This window comes from Cryptosporidium bovis (genome assembly GCF_009768925.1).
Source record: "Cryptosporidium bovis isolate 45015 chromosome Unknown contig_5, whole genome shotgun sequence".
NCBI lineage: Eukaryota > Apicomplexa > Conoidasida > Eucoccidiorida > Cryptosporidiidae > Cryptosporidium > Cryptosporidium bovis.
The window spans coordinates 210450-228529 of record NW_027125048.1 but is presented as its reverse complement, the minus strand read 5'-3'; the positions used below and the strand labels follow the sequence as shown (position 1 = coordinate 228529).

Genomic DNA, 18080 nt, shown 5'->3' with positions numbered 1-18080 from the left:
TTTAGTCTTAGAAAAACATGCAGGCCTATTTTATATACATTAAATTACCTAATGCATTTTTTTCCACATGTAATAAATAAATAAAAAAATAAATTTAATGAACAAAATTTTCTCATTTAGGAGAAACTTTTTTTGGTATTGGTGATTTTCCCATGAATTAGCCATAATAAGGATTTTCCTATGTATTGGGAATAAACATTTAATGCAACACATTGCTTTTTCTACCATTCGTAATAGCTGTCTTATTGTCACATTTAAGATAGATGAATATATTTGAAAAGAGATATACATTCACCCTTTTTTTTAATTTTAAATCTTTTAATGGGATTTATGGGCGAAAACTCTAAGTATTTATTTGGGTCTTATTTACTCGAAAAGCAATGGATCAGAAATCTGTTAATGTTGTTTTTATCACATAACGAGAACAAAACGAATAACTCAACGCTGAGAACTCGTATTAACTGTTTGAATTACCCAGAAGGCGTTTTCAATGATAAAAACATTAAAGATGGAAAGAAAGGCGAATTATTTTTAAGGCAGTTTAGTAATTTATCTAATTCAACTAAATTTTGGGATAATAATTGCCAAAATCACAACCATCTAATTGGCAAACGAATAAAGTCACATTTCTGGAGGACAGTAAGTGACAATATTGGTGCTAATAGTGATTTTTCAAAACCCAAGAGTGAAAATAACGACTTATTAGAACTGCTTTTAAACGAAAAAACTACCATTAAAAATTTTGTATTGAATTATGTAAATTTAATCATAGAAAATATTAAGTTGAACAGAAAATACGGCAACTTATTTGGAATAATATTTAATAGTAATTGCAATGCTGGAAAAACTACGTCTAAAGAAAAAATATTTGATGCAATTGATTTGCTGATATTAGACTGTCCAAATATGGATTGTATTTTAAATTTAACTAACAGTTTAAAATGGTCTGATTCAAGCTTTACAGAAAATATTTACGTGAAATACCTATTGAGTGAGGTAACATCAAGGCTATTTAATCATAACTCAGATTTTAATATTACTGAATTAAAAAACATTATTTACAAAACATGTATTTTGTCCTGTGAAATGTACAACAATTTGATGTTGAAAAATGGAGTCACTAATATAAAAAAACACTTTGACAGTTTTAAACAATACAATGTGGACCATAGTAATGTTGTTAAGTTAAAATTGAGATTTTACATTGGGTTTATCGTTAATAGTTTAATTTATGGTTCTAATAAAGGGAGTAGTAGCGATTTTGTATCATTAATAGATGATTTGGTTGATGTTATTTCAAATAATAATAATATGAGTAATTATAATGAATACAAATTATTCGTTGAAATAATAGCAATGTTACTGTCAAAAGCTGATTTGGATGCTGGATCTATTTCAAAATTAATATTGCTCGTCAATAAACTGCAAAAAATCCATTATAACCCGGAATTAATGGGTTGCATTTTAAATAATATATTGAGTAATGAGTTCATAATTCAATATATATCAAGGGATGGCTGCAATAAATACTATAATGAGATATGTAGAATTTTGTTTCAATATATAAACAGTAATAACAATAATAAACAAAATATTCAAGTAATTAGGAATATAATTAAGAACAAAGCATTACCTTTTCACTACTTTAATAATGAGACTTCAATAAATAAATTTGTTGATGTTATCATGGATATTATTGTAAAAAATGTGTTTGATAAGTGGAGTTTGAATGCTAGATACGAAAACGAAAATGGATTCGAGTCAGATTTATTACTTAAACTCGCGAATCTCAACTTCGGTGAAAAAAATCGTACTTCCATAATGAATTGCTATTTCTCAACCTTAAATAGTTTATTAAATTACGTGAATGAATTTGAAAATAATGGTATTGATATGACAAAATTGAAGTTATCGGACAAAATTAATAGCACAGACAACAATTTTAATTACAATCTGTTAAAAAAATGTAGTAAGGCATTAGGTAAAACGAACAACTTAAATTTTTTCAGGAAAATGAACGGTTTATTTTTGAAATATAACAACAATGATACACTAAATAATAATGTTTTATCAAATTTAATAAATTATTTTGATTTGAATACTTTTGTACAAAAAATTCTTGAACATAACTTAAGCAATGATATAGATTGGTTATTAGTTAGTGAAGGTATTAATCTAATAAATAACTGCATATCATTTAATTTCGACAACAATATCACTACCAATGTAGAGAAACTAGATAATGCACTTAAATTAGCTGATAATATAGTTAAAATTTTGAAAAACTCATTTGATAATATTAAATCAATGCAGAACAATAACTTTAAAAAAATAAATATTCCAAATTCAAAGGTATACTTTGAAATTTTAAGATTTATTCACAACTTAAACTTCGTTAAAAAAAATTCTAATGAAGAAATAAAACTTATTCCACAAGGATTGGTACCACTGAACACTATTTCTGTTGATAATAGTAGAGAAGATCCTGATTTTATAAATGGTTATGTTAACGATATGTTAGTTAGTAAATGTGAAAGTGTTATAGCAAAAAGCAACCTAAAGCCACTTAATTTAGTATTTATACATGGTTTTTTGGGAAGTGCATTCAAATCTTGGAACTTGGATACGTCAAATAAAAAAGTATCTGTTATAACCGACAATCATAGACATTATCTGAACCCAAAATATAATAAAAAACTAGTAGATTTGGATGCTTTGGATGAGTTGAAGGTGAGTGAAAACAATAAAAAAATATTAAATTGTTTGGAGAACAGTAATTATCTATTGTGGCCTAAAATACTATTATTAAACGACTCAAATTCAAGAATAAGACTCTTTGCTGTTGACTATTCGCACAATATATTCAATAATGGTTCTAATTCTGAGTTAAACAGTAATTATTGTAATAAGGCAACATTAAACAAGATATCAGAAGAAATATACAACAGATTAAAGAAAGCGAATGTATTTTCAAAGAAGGATAACATAATAATATGCCATTCAATGGGAGGAATATTGCTTAAACTAATGATAACAAATCACCCAGAACTAACAAAAAAGATAAAGGGAATAATATTTTTTGGAACTCCGCATTTTGGTACAAATATACATTCACTATTAGTAGATATATTTAAAAAAAGATTATCACCTTATATAATAGAATTGTCGTCATCTTTTAATATAAATCAACTAAAAAACTTGAATTCAAGATTTCAAAGAATAATATATTCAATGCCGAAAGAGAAAAGACCACAAATATATTCATTCTCGGAATATCTACCTTCAAAAATACCTTTTTTATTTAATTTAAGCAAAGTAATTGTTCCATATTTAAATTCAAATCCATTTATAGGTCATTTTTATATATTAGGTACAGATCACAATAAAATAAATAAGCTAACACTTAATGATAATGATGTAAGATATAAAGCCATAAAATACCTAATTAATTCATAAAGCGTTTATTTTATTGAAGTCAGGATTCCAACTTTTCAATTTTTCTATATTGTTTTGAGAAAAAGATACTATTAGAATTGAAGATAAATACTTGATAATAAATAAAATAAACCAAATAATAATTAAATGATTTATGCATAAAGTTGAATGAAGTCTTGAAAATAGCAATACACATATTAATAATATTGTTAGGGGTAGTGATACAAAACCTATTCTCCTCGAGACAATGTATGGGAATGCATATATATTTCTAAGTTCTCTTGAAATAAATATAATTTTATTGTTTCCATCAGAACTTTGCTTTATGTTTTCACTTTTTCTTTTTTTCAACTTGTTTTCCTCTCTATTTATAACCGAAGAAACATCTACTTCAAGTCCAATTGTATTCCCCCTTGAGATTGAACATTGACTATTGTAATCACTCAAATTTGTCTTTTTCCTCTTAGTATTTTCTTTTATTTCTACATTATTGTTTATTATACCTTTGATGTTAACATTAGTGTTACTTATGTTACATTTTTCGGATTCATTATTACTATTAAGAAGAAAGTACAATGCTATGTTCGAACCCCTTGAAAGAAGAACGTCGCCAATAAGAGTTACTAGATAACTATCGTAACATTTTGAATCAATTTTGTTAAACTTAACGAGAAATGAATGTTTAAACCAGTCAACAATAACTTCTACGATAAATACTGATATTATCCACGTTATTACAGTAACATAAATCGAATTATTGTATAATCTGGTGTTAAAGTACATTCTTAAGAATAATATACAACCGTCATACAATAACTGAAATCTTTCTATTGAATCAGAACATGCAACAGTGAACAATGATATAGGATGGTATGTTTTAAAAACTGTAGATTTTATCTCGGCAAAGTTATTCGTTATAACTATTAAAAACATCGTATATTCTGAAGAATTAAGAGATATATTTAATGCGAGTCCCCTTATCATATGTATTATGCAGTGTATAAGTAAATAACAAATGACAACAAAATATAAAGTGATAATTGACTTAAAAGTTGGTACTTCCTCACTGTCACTTCCATCGACATTGTCAGAAATATAGTTCATATTTAAAAAATTAATATAACAAAAGTAATTTGTGACTGATCTTAAAAAAGTGTCTATTAAATCCCTTCCAAACGATCTAAATAGCTTTTCAAATACTTCCAACATATTAAATATAACGTAAAGTTTCAATAAGCCTTGTCCTCTAATATAGTGATAAAAAAATGAAATGTCAAACATACTAAAAATAAAAATTGAAAATAACAGCACCATGAATCTAGATATATCTGTCAATTCAATGGCAGATAATTTTAAGACTTGATAATCGCCACTATCAAATTCCAAGTTACTTATATCTGGATCAAAACTTACATCTTCATTTGAGTCTATATTGTTTGGATTCTTATTGTACAAGGAGGATATTAACTCAGATTCTTCAAATGATGATTTTTGATCGCTCATTCTAAATGAATTCACATAGTTTTTTATTTGAGGTAGAAAATTGTTGTTCTTACTTAGTATACCATCGTCTCTGCTTTTACTACCACTAATAATTCCTTCTCTAGATTCCCTTGTTATTTCAGTTAAATTAAGCATACTTTTGCTTTTTTCGTGTTTCTCCTCAAATATATATTCCACACTTGTATTGTTATTATTGTTTACATCACCTATTCCATTGTTGTCTTTCCTAACACCAATATTGTTTAACTCGCTATTTTTGCCTATTGAAAAAAAATCCCATGTATTTATTCTCTTTAAATTACTATTCTCATAACTTACACTCCTACTTTTTTTGTCTTTATCATTTGTGATAGTTACGAAATTGATCATAATGTAAAATCTTATTTTGTTTATTGTATCAAGAGTGACGTCCTTAATTCTAATTATCAATAAAAGTATCATCTTAACAAATGCAATTACTGAATTTATTGGCAAAAAAGTCAAGTCATACAGTATAGTGTCCAAACAAAGCAACATTGAGAAAGATATTAATGATTCCAACCTTCTAGGTACTTTTGAAACCTGATCAAGAACATTCTTAGGTATCCTGTTTTTGATATTTAGGTTGTTGTCTATTTCTAAATACTCAAACGATTGCTTTCTTTCTAAAACATTCTCGCTGCGAATTTCTGACCAAATAAACTCCAGAGAAGAAAGAATATTATTCTCTACTTTGACATTAATCTTATTATAATCGGCCCCCAAGTCTTCACTATTGTCATAGTAATCCTCAAAATCAAGTTCATTTTCAAAACTATCCTGGGAATTATCTTTCATATTTAAGTCAGATTTAATCTGAAAATAATCATGATTTTCCCCACTTTCATCACCTTTGTTATGAGAATTGCAGTGATCATAAGTATAAATACTGGTTTTCTCTTCTTTTTCAATTAATTTGTCACTCTCAAATCCATTCAAAGTCACTTTACTTTCTTTTATCCCAGTATTTGTACTACCAGAAAGTGAAATTGTCTGTTTAAATTCGCTTATTTTGTTGTCTACATCCCTAATATTCATTGTTCCCACATTGTATTTCACCTTCTTCCCTTTCTTCCTCATTTTTCCTCTTTCACTTCATTCACAAATGTACCGTTTCTTCTGTTTGCATTTGCTGAAAGAGTTGGCGCCCTTCTGTTCAGGCTAAAGTGCGTCATTTGAGGTAACTTACGAGACTAGAAACAATTAAAAAATTTGAGAACTAAATAGTTAATAATATATCAAATAGGAGGGCATTTTTCTTTGAAAAACAATAGTTTTGAATACGCAAATACAGAATAACAACTTCCTATAGAACCCCTATACAGTTAGAAAAAATAGTAATCATATTAATCGCCTTTGCCTTTTGTAATCATCCCTATTTCTATCAATTTGTGACTAACCGTGTTGATATAACATCTTAGATCCATTATTTGCTATCCACACAGTAGAAATGTTATTGGGATCACCGACGACTGAAGTGACGAATTTCATACAACAAAAAGATTTGAAATTGAATGAAACACCTGCAGTCCAGGCAATAACGGTTCCAGCTGAAAGCTCCAATTGTTCGTTAGGCTGGAGAATATATCTTAATATACTATCATCACCTCTTAAATAGACAATATCAATGTCTTCGTCGCATTCCTCAGATGAGCTATTTGATTTTGAAGTCAAAGTCCCACCCGAGTTTCTGGGTGCATACTCGAATTTATTACAATTTCTGTAAGGTATACTCTTGCTACATATCCTGCTTCTAATGATGTCTCCAGTAATCACATGTCCAACACCTTCTCTTGAATACAATGTACCGAACTTTTTCATAGGTACTGGAAAAAATTTCATTCCTTGTGAGCAAGAATCGAGAACAACTAATGTGTTGTTTTCATTTATAATAACGTCTGTCAGCCACCAAACTGATCTTTCCAGCTTTAATTGCTTGTTTGAAAATAATATTCTAGTTGGAGACTCATAACCTAACTTCTCGTCCTTTTTCAATCTCAATATTAATTTGCTGCCATCTATTATGGATCTAGGTATGATTGTTATCTCACCCTCTGCACTTGTCTTGTTTTTCTCAGTTTCCTCCATTTTATAAAGCAATGTTTTATTTTGTATTCGTACAGAAATAATATTTAACGTATAATTATAATGTTACACTTCACTTGTAATTATAATCCCTCTTTCCTATCTCCAGTACTTTTGCAATTTCTCAGGGGTAACTATTTAACTACCCTCCACCTAACAGAAAAAATACTTCAGCGATTTCATAAAATATCCAAGAGAATACACAATTTATTAAACTACAAAATCCTTACTATTTAGAAATATCAGTATTGTGTATTCGTACAAAAGGAAAAGCCATGAATCCTATTTACCCCTTTTCTATTTATTACGCTAATTTATTTTTCAATACCAACAAAGGTACCGCTCATAATGGCGCCATGCTATGATTAATAGCCCCACAATAAGATGAATATGTAACCTAAAAAACATATTTATTAAATATACTTTTTTGAAATGTGACATTATCACATAGCTAACCTTCAGTAACATTTGGTTGAAATCAAATATCCTAAAGTTTACTCCAAATTCCACCAAAACCTTGTGAAATCAAACAGGAGAGAATAATCTGTGCTCAAACAATTATTGCATTTTCCCTGCGCCCGCACAACATTTAAATGTAAATAACGGGAGACTAAATATTCGAATATAAGTTCCTTATATATTGCTATTTACTTACAAAACAGAACGATAATATATGCCACCTGTTAGTTTCTTGCGTTTTGTTGTATTTTGTGTACGAGGAAATCACTTAAATGAGGACTTTGTAAACAAGAGTATGTTCAAATAGAAAATAACGGCATTTAGTAATATTTGGAATCAATATAAATTATGTCTATTGTTTCTTATATATTGAAATATAAACATGGAATCTATTAATGATGATGAGTATTTGGGAGAAAATGATTCAAGCGAGGAATTCTGTGTAGGTCTGAATGATAACCAGGTATTAGTTATAGACGAAGTGGGTGGTTTGAATGATATTTTAGATGATAACAGTGATTCATTTGGAGTAAGTTTTTATGATGATTTGGTTGATATATCATCTTTAGGAGCTAACCGGAGGGAAAACTCTGATACTGCAAAATCTTTGGAAGATGAGGTCACACTTAAGTCAAAAATAGAGAATAATTTGGGTTTATATAAAATTGAAATACAAGATCAAATGAATGATAAAGTCAGTAAGTTTGAGGTTATTAGTGACATTGGAATAGGTTTTTCAAATAATATTATTGGGAAAGGTGATTTATATTTAGCATTTGAAACAAAAAACAGAGAAGCATACGTGTTGTATTGGGATGGTAATTTATTGGACTGTTTCTCTAATTCAAGAGAAATAGATGAAAACGTTTCTGAAATAAATAATGAAGGCAACAAAGAATGTAATACAAGTAGTAGTTGTTACATCTCAAATGTAAACGATGGCTGTTCACTCAGTTTAAATAACAGAGTTATTTACTCGTTTCCGTTGGATTATATGATTGATATTCACTTAAAATCTATTGAAGAAAGTCATTTCATTTTTATTAAATCAGATTTTCAATTGAGAAATGAAACTGCATTTATTCAATTTTCATTTAATTCGAGTATTGAGGCAAAGTATTGGTTCGATAAAACAAATAAATATAAAGCGATACAAAACGAAATTAACAAGAAATCTGCTCCTGATTCAAAAGAAGATCAGTCTAAAAGGTTGAAAAAAAACAATGAAATATCTCTGATTTCGAAAATTAGTACTTGTAATGTTGACCCGGAACAAAAAAAAAATATCAAAACCAATTCCTCAAATGGTGAGGTTGGATTCGGCAAACTGCAAGAAATATCAATTAGTGAGAAGAAACACATCGAAGAAACAATAAGAAATCTTATTTTTACGGATATAGAGTCAGAAAATACATCCCTGAATAATATTAACCCAAAAGTATCCCATTATGAACACAAAACAACTTTGATAAAACAGAGATGTTTTCTTATTAATAAGATCATAGAATCAATTAGTAAAAACATGTATGACACTGATTGCATTAATGACAAGTTCGTCTGCCCAATTTGTTGTGAATCATTCGAATTTATCGACGTAATTGTTTTAAATCCATGTGAACACAAAATATGCAGATATTGTGAAAATAAACTGATTGATTCGGTTTGTCCATGGGACAGATTAAGTTACGAAGTACAAAATTATTTGGACAAGTCAAAAGAGTGGTGCAATAATTACAAGTAGAATGATAATTAAAATTTATATATTAATTAAAACGAGTATTCAAATATAAATAACCCTAATTCTTTATATCTATTTTCAAATCATTGCTTTTGTTATCGTCGATATTAGTCTTATTTACCTCTTTCCCATTATTTTTGTTAAAAAGTGGCTTATTCTCCGTTATAATGTTACTTTCTCTATTAATGTTTGAAATGAACTTTGAAGACCTTGAGTTTCTATTCGCTAACTCTTCAAATATATTTGTTGCCTCCAAGTCATTTAAATAATCAGTTATCTTCCATATGAACATAACACTTAATGTAGTACTTAACATGAGTATAAATGACACAGTTAACCCAACACTGAAATCTAATATTAGAAATTCTTTTGAATACTCCTTATATAATACACTTTCAACCAAAAGACCTATTGAAATCAAAAAAGTCACCAAGTTTTCCATTGCTAATAGTGGTATTGTTGATCTTATTGCTAAACCAGATGGACATAATACACCTATCATTCCAACTATTGATGTTAGGACATCTATTGATCCAAATGCCAAACAAATCGCTACAAATATTGGTGATGAGACTTTTAACCAAGCCATACTAAACAAAGAAATCCCATACACCATCGGAAGAAAGTATGATAAAAACGCTCTAAATCTTGTGGTTAAAATTTGACATGTGAACATTTCAATCATTGAGTTCTTTTTCTTACTCAAAATTTTACTGTCCTCCATTGTGATTGCTATACTAATATTCCTCCTATTACCTATGAAACAGTATATTTAAATTATTTAATAAATAAGAAAATATATGATTATGTAGATTTTTGCACTTATTCATCCCTTTTTTCTACTTCTTTTTTTAATATTTATCAATTTAAAATTAGTGTGTTGTCTTTAATCAAAAAAAAAAAAGAAAAAAACTACACCCCTAATTAATTCAAAGCTTGAAGTGTGTGTTAAAAAGGGTGCTAAAACAGAATAATATTCTATTATTCTCTCACTAACAAAAATAACGCATTATTATGATAAATTATTCAATAATTATGATTTTTAAGTCATGTTCACTTTTAATGTTGTTCATGTTCACTATTAGAGATAATAACAGCGAGTTTACAATTGATTTAGTCTCATTTGATTGAAAATCACCCGAGTCGACCAATTTTTCAAATTCGTTTATTATAATGTACTTTATTTTAAAATTAATGAATAATTCGTGTATTCTGAGTATTATCTCAATCAATGATATTTTACCACTGGAATTTATACAACTAGACAATTTATCCGAATATTTAATAATAACATTATTAGTGTACTTCAAATCAGATAAATACCTTACGTCATTTCTAATATATTTTTCAAATTCTCTATCAACTATTAGTAATATTTCTTTGCTATTTTCGTCATCTAATACATCGCATTCAATATTCTCGTCTATTTTTTCTAAGCTATTTTGTGAATTTGATAAATTTGTATTAGCTAGGATATTATCGCAATAGTGAATTAGCCAATCACACCTTTTCTCATAGTCTATATAGTCATTAAACTTTAATATTAATATGTTACTATAGCCTATTTTATATGCTTTTAATAACTCTGATATAGATTTATTCTCGTTTTTACCTTTAGTTATAAAAAATTCATTCACTAAAAAGTCAACATCAAGTATTTCCTCATCAGTTAACTCAAATTCCATCTAACTGTTAAAACGATATTGCAATTTCGCTATTACTTTTTTATTATTTTTATTCCGTTCAAATACTATACCAAGTTTTTTAATTATTTTTTTCACCTTCCCCCCTTCCTGGTTTTTCTTCCTCCGTGTTTAACATTTATAATATTGTTAGTAGTTGACTATTATAATCAGATTACTAAATTTATAATTTAAGTAATATCACTTAGTTTGAAAACGATATTTTATCCATTACTTTTGACAGAAACCTAGCAATTATTGCAGAAATAGTTCTAGTTGATATAACTATCAAAAAATACCTCCCCTGTATTGTTGGTGTAAATAATTGCCAAATTACCCATATTAATGTAATGATTGTATAACTCTTTAATTTCTATTTATCAAATTATTAGAAATATATTATATGTTATTTTTTAGTCCAACCTTACCTTCGAAGTTCTGTTAATACTATTAAAAATTATAATAATTAAAAGTACGAGTGAAAATAGAGTATTAACGATAATTCCAAATAACAACAGTGAATATTTCTTTATCTTTAGAGAGAAATAAGGCAAAAATAGTGGTGATAGTTTTTTTAGTTAAAACCGAATATAAATCAACTTTATCTTTTAACTCACCATTTTCTGTTTAACGATACTATATACTATATTTGTTAATGAAGGCATTACTGCCATTTCAAATAGTAGACTTATTGTAAAGAATATATAGAAGTATACTTCATGTTTAAAGTAAATCAGTTTTAGTTGATCAATTGTAACTGAATTTATATTCCACATCTCAGAAAATGGGTTGTTATCAATTTTAAATGACATAAATTTATCCAGTTCATGTGGTACCCCTAATATTTTTTTTGCGTTTACTTAATTAAAGAGAAAAAGTGTGGTTCACAAAAAATTAATCTTACCTATCTTAGAAGTACCATCTGGTTGTTTTATTAATATCGGTTCAATTTCTTCTACTATCATTTTTCTATTTTACTCCACAATTAATCTGTGACCTTCGTACGAAATTTCATTGGAATCAAAATCTGTAGAACAAACTAAAATAATAGCAGTTGAAATATTTTTTATTGTTTATTTGAAATCAACATGCAATTTATCTCATGAGTAACTAAAATGTCATTTTACAAAGAAAAAAGCACACGTCATTATCCACATTACTTGCATGCATGCATTATCAAGGAAAACTTATTAATAAAGGTCAAACAAACCTTTCAATAGAAACTAAACAAGAAAGAGTAAAATTCATCACACGAGGGCTTTGAAGGACATGTCGCTCCTTTATAACCAATTTAACGCAGAAAATAGAATATAAAATGGAAAGAGCACGATGAATAACAGCCATTTTTGTAATAAATAACTAAAAATAAAATCACAGCGGTGTTTCCTGAATTTTCTATCTTTAATTGTATAAATTCGACGTCACTAGACACCTTGAATATAAAGAATAATTTGTTAACTGTGATAAAATGTCCTTTGGAGACTTGACATCCAATATTGGCGCACTAAAAAATCAATGTGGCATGTACAAATATTTAAAAAATGGTTGAAAGGGAGTAGATATTGAGAAAAAATAGTAAAAAAGTGAAGTTTTTTTGTTAGATCTATGGTATAATAGTTTGTGATCAAGGTTATAATAATAATAAGGCATAAATATCAACTTTATCTTCTTTAAATTAGATGGTTTTCATGACTTAGAAGATCTAAAAAGAGTTAACTATTAAAACAAGCAATCAAATGATTAAAAAATATTTAGGATAAGATTTTTATTGAATAGTTAATGCTTTCAATAATGAATAATTTCCAGGAATGCACTAGCTACATTGAGAATACTAGTATTAATTCTGCGAATACTGAAACAAAAAGTAAGAGTGAAATGAGTGATGTGTCGATATATGATGGCAATTATTCAGGTTCATTAAAAAGTTGCAGCTCAACCCCCAAATTTACTCCAAGTAATAAACAAACAAAGAATAGAAATAGAACTATCGATGAAAGATCACTTTTAAGGAAAAAAATAAATAAAAATGAATTAAGTGAATTAAAAAAAATAGAATTAGAATTCGCAAAAGAAATGGATTATGCAAAACTAAGTTCTTCCGAGTCTAGAAATAAGTCATGTAATTCAAAAAAAAATAATTTTATTTCACTTTTAGACCTAGAAATACTAACCGAAACGATAAATATCGATTCAAAAGGTCATGAAAATGCAGAAACATCTTTGATAGGGGAAATAATATCAATGATTGACAGAATACATGAAAGTAGTTTGAGTGTTGAAATAAATAAAAACAGTTTTTCAACTGACCATTACAAAAAATGGTTTCTAGAATATAACAGAGTTACAAATGAAATAGTAAATACTTATAGTAGAAATGAAGTGATCGTTCAAGATGAATATTACCCTAAATTAAACAACGAGAGCCTTAAAATAATTAGATCCCTAATATATTATTATTTTAATTTGAGTGAACTATATGTCAAAGAAAGGAAGAATAATAAAAAACTGCACAATAATAATATTATTTTGAAAAAAGATAATATAAAACTCTCACATTTACTGAAAAATGTTGAAAAGAATAGGATTAATATAAAAAACGAAATAAAAAAGACTATTAATTGTCAAACACCAATACAAATATACAATTATGGTTCTGTTAGTAAAGTAAATGTGCAAACATGTACTGAGGAAAATAATGATGATATAAAATCAAATATGGGTAAAGATATATTTATTACTTTAGAAAAAATAGATTCAACAAATGAAGTTAGCATGCTTCGCACTGGAAGGTATCAAGATGCACAAAACTATAGGGAAGGTATATTGAAAATAACACAAGAATATAATGGCTTATATGATCGCACAAGGAATGAATATATTGAAAGGCTAATGGAGAAACAAAAAAATCACGATATGGAAATTAAATTAATACTTTCAAGTCACAAAGAGGACATAGACAAAATGAACGAATATTTTATTGAAGAAAAGAGGAAAATAACAGAGATTCATGATAAACAACTGAATGATTTATTACAAGAAACAAAAAGAAAAATGGATACATTGAAATCAGACCATTCATTAGAACTAAGACTAGTTCAACAAAAATACAATCAGATGATAGCTGATAACGAAAAAGAGAAGAATAACTCTATACAAGCCTTTAAAATAAAGTTCGAACACATACTCATTGATATGGAAAGTAATAAAAATAGGGAAATATTGAATATGCAAATTAAATACGAGGATAAAATAAATGAGTTAAAAGAATATTACAAAAATATTATAAACGACCTTGAGCTTGAACTGCAAAGGAAGGAATTATTTCATCAAGACGAGAAAAAAATGATCGTTGATGAATTCGTCTCCGTGCACAAAAGGGAAATTAAGCACATAAGAGATCAGTCATCAAATGGTCAACTAAGTAAATTATGCGATCTAAACTGCACAAAGAATGATGACTTATTCAGCGATGATCATCTAAATGAGTCCTCTATTTCAGAAAACATTGAAAAACCTGATCGATCTGAAAATCTTGACAGTAGCAACATTAAGTATAAAGAAATAAGTAGGAGATTAGATAACATAGCCTTAAGAAGTAGTGCAATGGGGTTAAACTGTGAGAAAAGCGTTATTTATCAGAATGATATAATAAATTCTAACAAAACAATTGAAACAACCAGTACTAATACAAACACTCTTACCACATCGTCTTCTTCATCTACAATACCATCTAACAATATATTTATTAATAATTAACTTGTAATTAGTGTATAAATGAAATATTTATATTAGTAAACACAAAGGCGGGACAATAGGCGCCACATTATCCTCGCACAGTTAATGTGGGTCTTTTTAAATTAATCAAAAAAGTAAAATTATCATTAACAAAAAATAATTTTGAAGTTATAAAGATTAGGTGAGGTTTTTTTTGAAGAAATATAAATACAGACACAAACACTTCGAGTTACGTTTTCTTGAAACACATCTAAATATATATACAATATATTTTACATACAATTGTTACATTACTGGTTATCCTTCGTATTAAGAGAGTTGGTTTGATTTAAATATTGAATTGGGGTTAAATTGATTGTAGATAATGTCAAGTTCATCACAAGCAGGTGGTGAGTCATCAAACACAGTTACAAAAGCAGCAGATTTATCAATGGAAGCTACGACGGAAGAGCAAGATTTAGATCAAAGAGGATCGAACACTCAACTATCTTCAATATCGTCCTTTTCATCAATAAAGGACGGTGTTCAAGATTGTATTATTACATCAATAAATTCTGTATTGGATCAATCAACAGAATACAATGCATCTGAGGTAACAACGTGGGTAGATTCAATAACAAGCCAATGCCTGGAGAATTTACGTAAATTAAGCGAGAAATTTAAATATATTGTAAGTGTAATTGTATTACAGAGAAGTCCCGCAGGTTTTCACTTATTCACAACATGTTATTGGGATCAAGCAAATGACGGTAGTGTAACACATCGTTGGGATAATAAAAACTTGCATTGTGTAGTAGTAGTATATGGAGTAGCGTATTAACTTTATAACACTGTTACAAAAGAAAAAAAAGTTATGAATTAAGAATTAATAATATTTTTACTTATTCCTATTTAGCTACTATTATTCACGGTAAATTTCACTCTTGTTTTTCATAAGCATTAATGCCTTATCTATCAATCCAGTCTTATTAGGATCTGTTTTGAATTCAAACTCTTTACTAACCCTTTGCCTTTTTTCTCCGTATTTTGGTTTTTCTGCTTCACTCGTTTTATTTAAACCTGAATTGGTTTTCGATATATTTCTTTTCTTGCTTTTGACTCTATTGTCACTTTGTTTGTTATTAGTCGCCTTGAATTCTTTATTTACGCTCTTGTTTGCAGCACTTTTATTCTCAATGTTCATTCTTTCTTTAAATGAAATTACACCATCTAGATATTTAATATGACCAATAATTTTGCTTGGCTGCTCATTTATACCAAAGGATGAAGCAACATGTCCCAAATGTAATTTTTTAATTGAGAATATTTTAGAGAATTCTTTATCATAACTTAAATAAGAACGAATATATGCAATATATGCCCTTCTAGCTTTATTTAATAAATCACTGTTCGTGTCACTCGGATTTAAAGTGATTACTTTATTGATAACAGAATAGTAAAAACCTGATATATCATCAATTTTACCTGTATTACAATTATTTAACATCAAGCCTTCAAAAATAGTTGATTCGCTTAATATGATCATTTTTTCCTTACTAGCTATATTATATGAACTAAGAATGTCTAAATATGCCTCTTCTGAGGGTCTTAGAAAAATAATTCCAGTGCCCTTATCCCCCATTCTAGCAGTTCTGCCAACTCTATGAATATATTCTTCAATTGATTGAGGAGGATCTAATTGAATAACAGTGTCAATCTTTGGAAAATTAAGCCCCCTACTAGCTACATCTGACGTAATTAATACCCCTCCTCTTTTGTTATTTTCAAATGAATTTAGCTGCCCTATTCTATCATCTTTATTCATATGACCATGAAGCATAAATATTGGAGGTTGATTTATCGACCCACTGCTATTAATAACCAATGCGTTTTTATTCTTAAATTTAACTTTTCCATCGCTATAATAATCACTTTCCTCGTTTTCTTCATCAAATATTGTATTCTTAAAAATATATTCGCCAAAAAGGCTATCAAATAACTGAACTAAATGAGTATTGCCACTAACCCACTTGTTACTCTTATTTGTTTGGAAATTATTATTATCAGATCTTTTGCTCCTTTTCTTATTCTCACTAACATACTCTGAATCAGAAATTATTATGTCATCTCTAAATTCTGAATCTGAGTCTGATTCTCTATTTTGGCTATTTTTATTACCTTTATATTTTAGTTTTTTGTTCTTAAGATTAGTTGAATTTAAATTTTTCTTATCAATCTTCAAATCTTTATTGTTTGTAATTTGTTTGTAGTTCTCCAAATCCTTAATTGAGTTTTTCACGCTCACCCCTCCCCTGATTAACTTTATTAATGGCCATCTCATACTTTGTAAAAGTGAAAAATAAAATTCAACCACCTGTGTACTGGAAACAAATACTACTGTTCTCTTCCCCACTTCAGTTCTTGATAGTAACAAAGATATGAGTGCTGGTATCTTAAATTTATCATGTATAATTACGCACTCTTGCCTTAAGCTTACTGGTACTGAAAATAGTCCTTTTCTTTTATGTTTATTTTCGTTTAAATCAGTCTCAAGTTTAGTGTCACTTTCGCCATCAAACTTGTAGTCTATTTCCTTATATTGGTCCATAATAAGCCACTCTGGATTATTCTTAAGTGAATATTTGGCTAAATCTTCAACAGGCTTTGATAATGTTGCAGAAACCAATATCACTTTTGTGTTTACACTTTCTTTTTTCATTCTAATATTTATATGCATACTCATTTTTTCATCTGAATCATCAGAAATTAAACTTTCAATAGTATTATTTCTTGAATTCAATATAAATTGATATATTTTTTTATATGACGACAAGAAACCTTCTTCTAAAAGTCGGTCTGCTTCATCTACTATCAAAGAGCATAAATTTGAAATATTGAAACTGCTTGTTGAGTCAATGTGATCCAGAATTCTTCCAGGAGTTCCACCCAATATTGTTATTCCTTTTCTCAAACGTGCCTTCTCACTCTTTCTTTTTTCACCTCCGGATATACTTCCAACTACACACCAAGACATCTTCTTCATTATTTTACTCGCAGTTTCCATTGTTTGAATACACAATTCTCTTGTTGGAGTCAAAATTAGTATGATCGTACCATCGCTTCTCTTTATTTGTCTATGTGCACTTCTATTTAGTAAACTGTATTGTATAGCAGGAACTAGGAAACATATTGTCTTACCTGTTCCAGTTGGTGCTCTCAATAAAATATCGCCACCATTCAATATTTTAGGAATAACTATATCTTGTACTCTCGTCATATTTACATATCCTAAATCCTCTAGTTGGGCTACTAATTTTCTATCTAACTCCTTTATTTCAGAAAACTTTCTACAGTATATCGACTCATCTTTGTTCGCAATTTCGTCTTCATCATTATTATTATCCGGAAAATAAACCAAATTTTCACCCATGTTGACCTTAATTACG

At 28.3% G+C, this 18080-nt stretch overlaps 10 protein-coding genes across 10 annotated transcripts; 4 read left to right on the top strand and 6 right to left on the bottom strand.

Annotated features, from left to right (window-relative positions):
- Positions 1-321: 321 nt before the first annotated feature.
- Positions 322-3456, top strand: FG379_002976 (uncharacterized protein; the record flags this gene model as incomplete). Its single annotated transcript, XM_067328606.1, has 1 exon — positions 322-3456. One exon carries the CDS (start codon positions 322-324, stop codon positions 3454-3456), a length of 3135 nt encoding a protein of 1044 aa, XP_067182188.1.
- A 35-nt stretch (positions 3457-3491) lies between these two features.
- Positions 3492-6036, bottom strand: FG379_002975 (uncharacterized protein; the record flags this gene model as incomplete). Its single annotated transcript, XM_067328605.1, has 2 exons — positions 3492-3500; positions 3526-6036. 2 exons carry the CDS (start codon positions 6034-6036, stop codon positions 3492-3494), a joined length of 2520 nt encoding a protein of 839 aa, XP_067182187.1.
- Positions 6037-6351: 315 nt separating this feature from the next.
- On the bottom strand, positions 6352-7044 carry FG379_002974 (uncharacterized protein; the record flags this gene model as incomplete). The annotated part of the gene is made up of 1 exon (XM_067328604.1): positions 6352-7044. The coding sequence occupies one exon, from the start codon at positions 7042-7044 to the stop codon at positions 6352-6354; it is 693 nt and encodes a 230-aa protein (XP_067182186.1).
- Positions 7045-7882: 838 nt separating this feature from the next.
- FG379_002973 (ring domain) lies at positions 7883-9241 on the top strand (the record flags this gene model as incomplete). Its single annotated transcript, XM_067328603.1, has 1 exon — positions 7883-9241. The coding sequence occupies one exon, from the start codon at positions 7883-7885 to the stop codon at positions 9239-9241; it is 1359 nt and encodes a 452-aa protein (XP_067182185.1).
- Positions 9242-9296: 55 nt separating this feature from the next.
- FG379_002971 (uncharacterized protein) lies at positions 9297-9962 on the bottom strand (the record flags this gene model as incomplete). Its single annotated transcript, XM_067328601.1, has 1 exon — positions 9297-9962. The coding sequence occupies one exon, from the start codon at positions 9960-9962 to the stop codon at positions 9297-9299; it is 666 nt and encodes a 221-aa protein (XP_067182183.1).
- A 298-nt stretch (positions 9963-10260) lies between these two features.
- Positions 10261-10923, bottom strand: FG379_002970 (uncharacterized protein; the record flags this gene model as incomplete). Its single annotated transcript, XM_067328600.1, has 1 exon — positions 10261-10923. One exon carries the CDS (start codon positions 10921-10923, stop codon positions 10261-10263), a length of 663 nt encoding a protein of 220 aa, XP_067182182.1.
- A 202-nt stretch (positions 10924-11125) lies between these two features.
- FG379_002969 (uncharacterized protein) lies at positions 11126-11885 on the bottom strand (the record flags this gene model as incomplete). Its single annotated transcript, XM_067328599.1, has 4 exons — positions 11126-11293; positions 11349-11453; positions 11538-11758; positions 11825-11885. The coding sequence occupies 4 exons, from the start codon at positions 11883-11885 to the stop codon at positions 11126-11128; spliced, it is 555 nt and encodes a 184-aa protein (XP_067182181.1).
- An 826-nt stretch (positions 11886-12711) lies between these two features.
- On the top strand, positions 12712-14676 carry FG379_002968 (uncharacterized protein; the record flags this gene model as incomplete). The annotated part of the gene is made up of 1 exon (XM_067328598.1): positions 12712-14676. The coding sequence occupies one exon, from the start codon at positions 12712-12714 to the stop codon at positions 14674-14676; it is 1965 nt and encodes a 654-aa protein (XP_067182180.1).
- A 343-nt stretch (positions 14677-15019) lies between these two features.
- Positions 15020-15475, top strand: FG379_002967 (dynein light chain tctex1; the record flags this gene model as incomplete). Its single annotated transcript, XM_067328597.1, has 1 exon — positions 15020-15475. One exon carries the CDS (start codon positions 15020-15022, stop codon positions 15473-15475), a length of 456 nt encoding a protein of 151 aa, XP_067182179.1.
- Positions 15476-15556: 81 nt separating this feature from the next.
- Positions 15557-18064, bottom strand: FG379_002966 (Dbp7p; the record flags this gene model as incomplete). Its single annotated transcript, XM_067328596.1, has 1 exon — positions 15557-18064. One exon carries the CDS (start codon positions 18062-18064, stop codon positions 15557-15559), a length of 2508 nt encoding a protein of 835 aa, XP_067182178.1.
- Between the last annotated feature and the right edge of the window lie 16 nt (positions 18065-18080).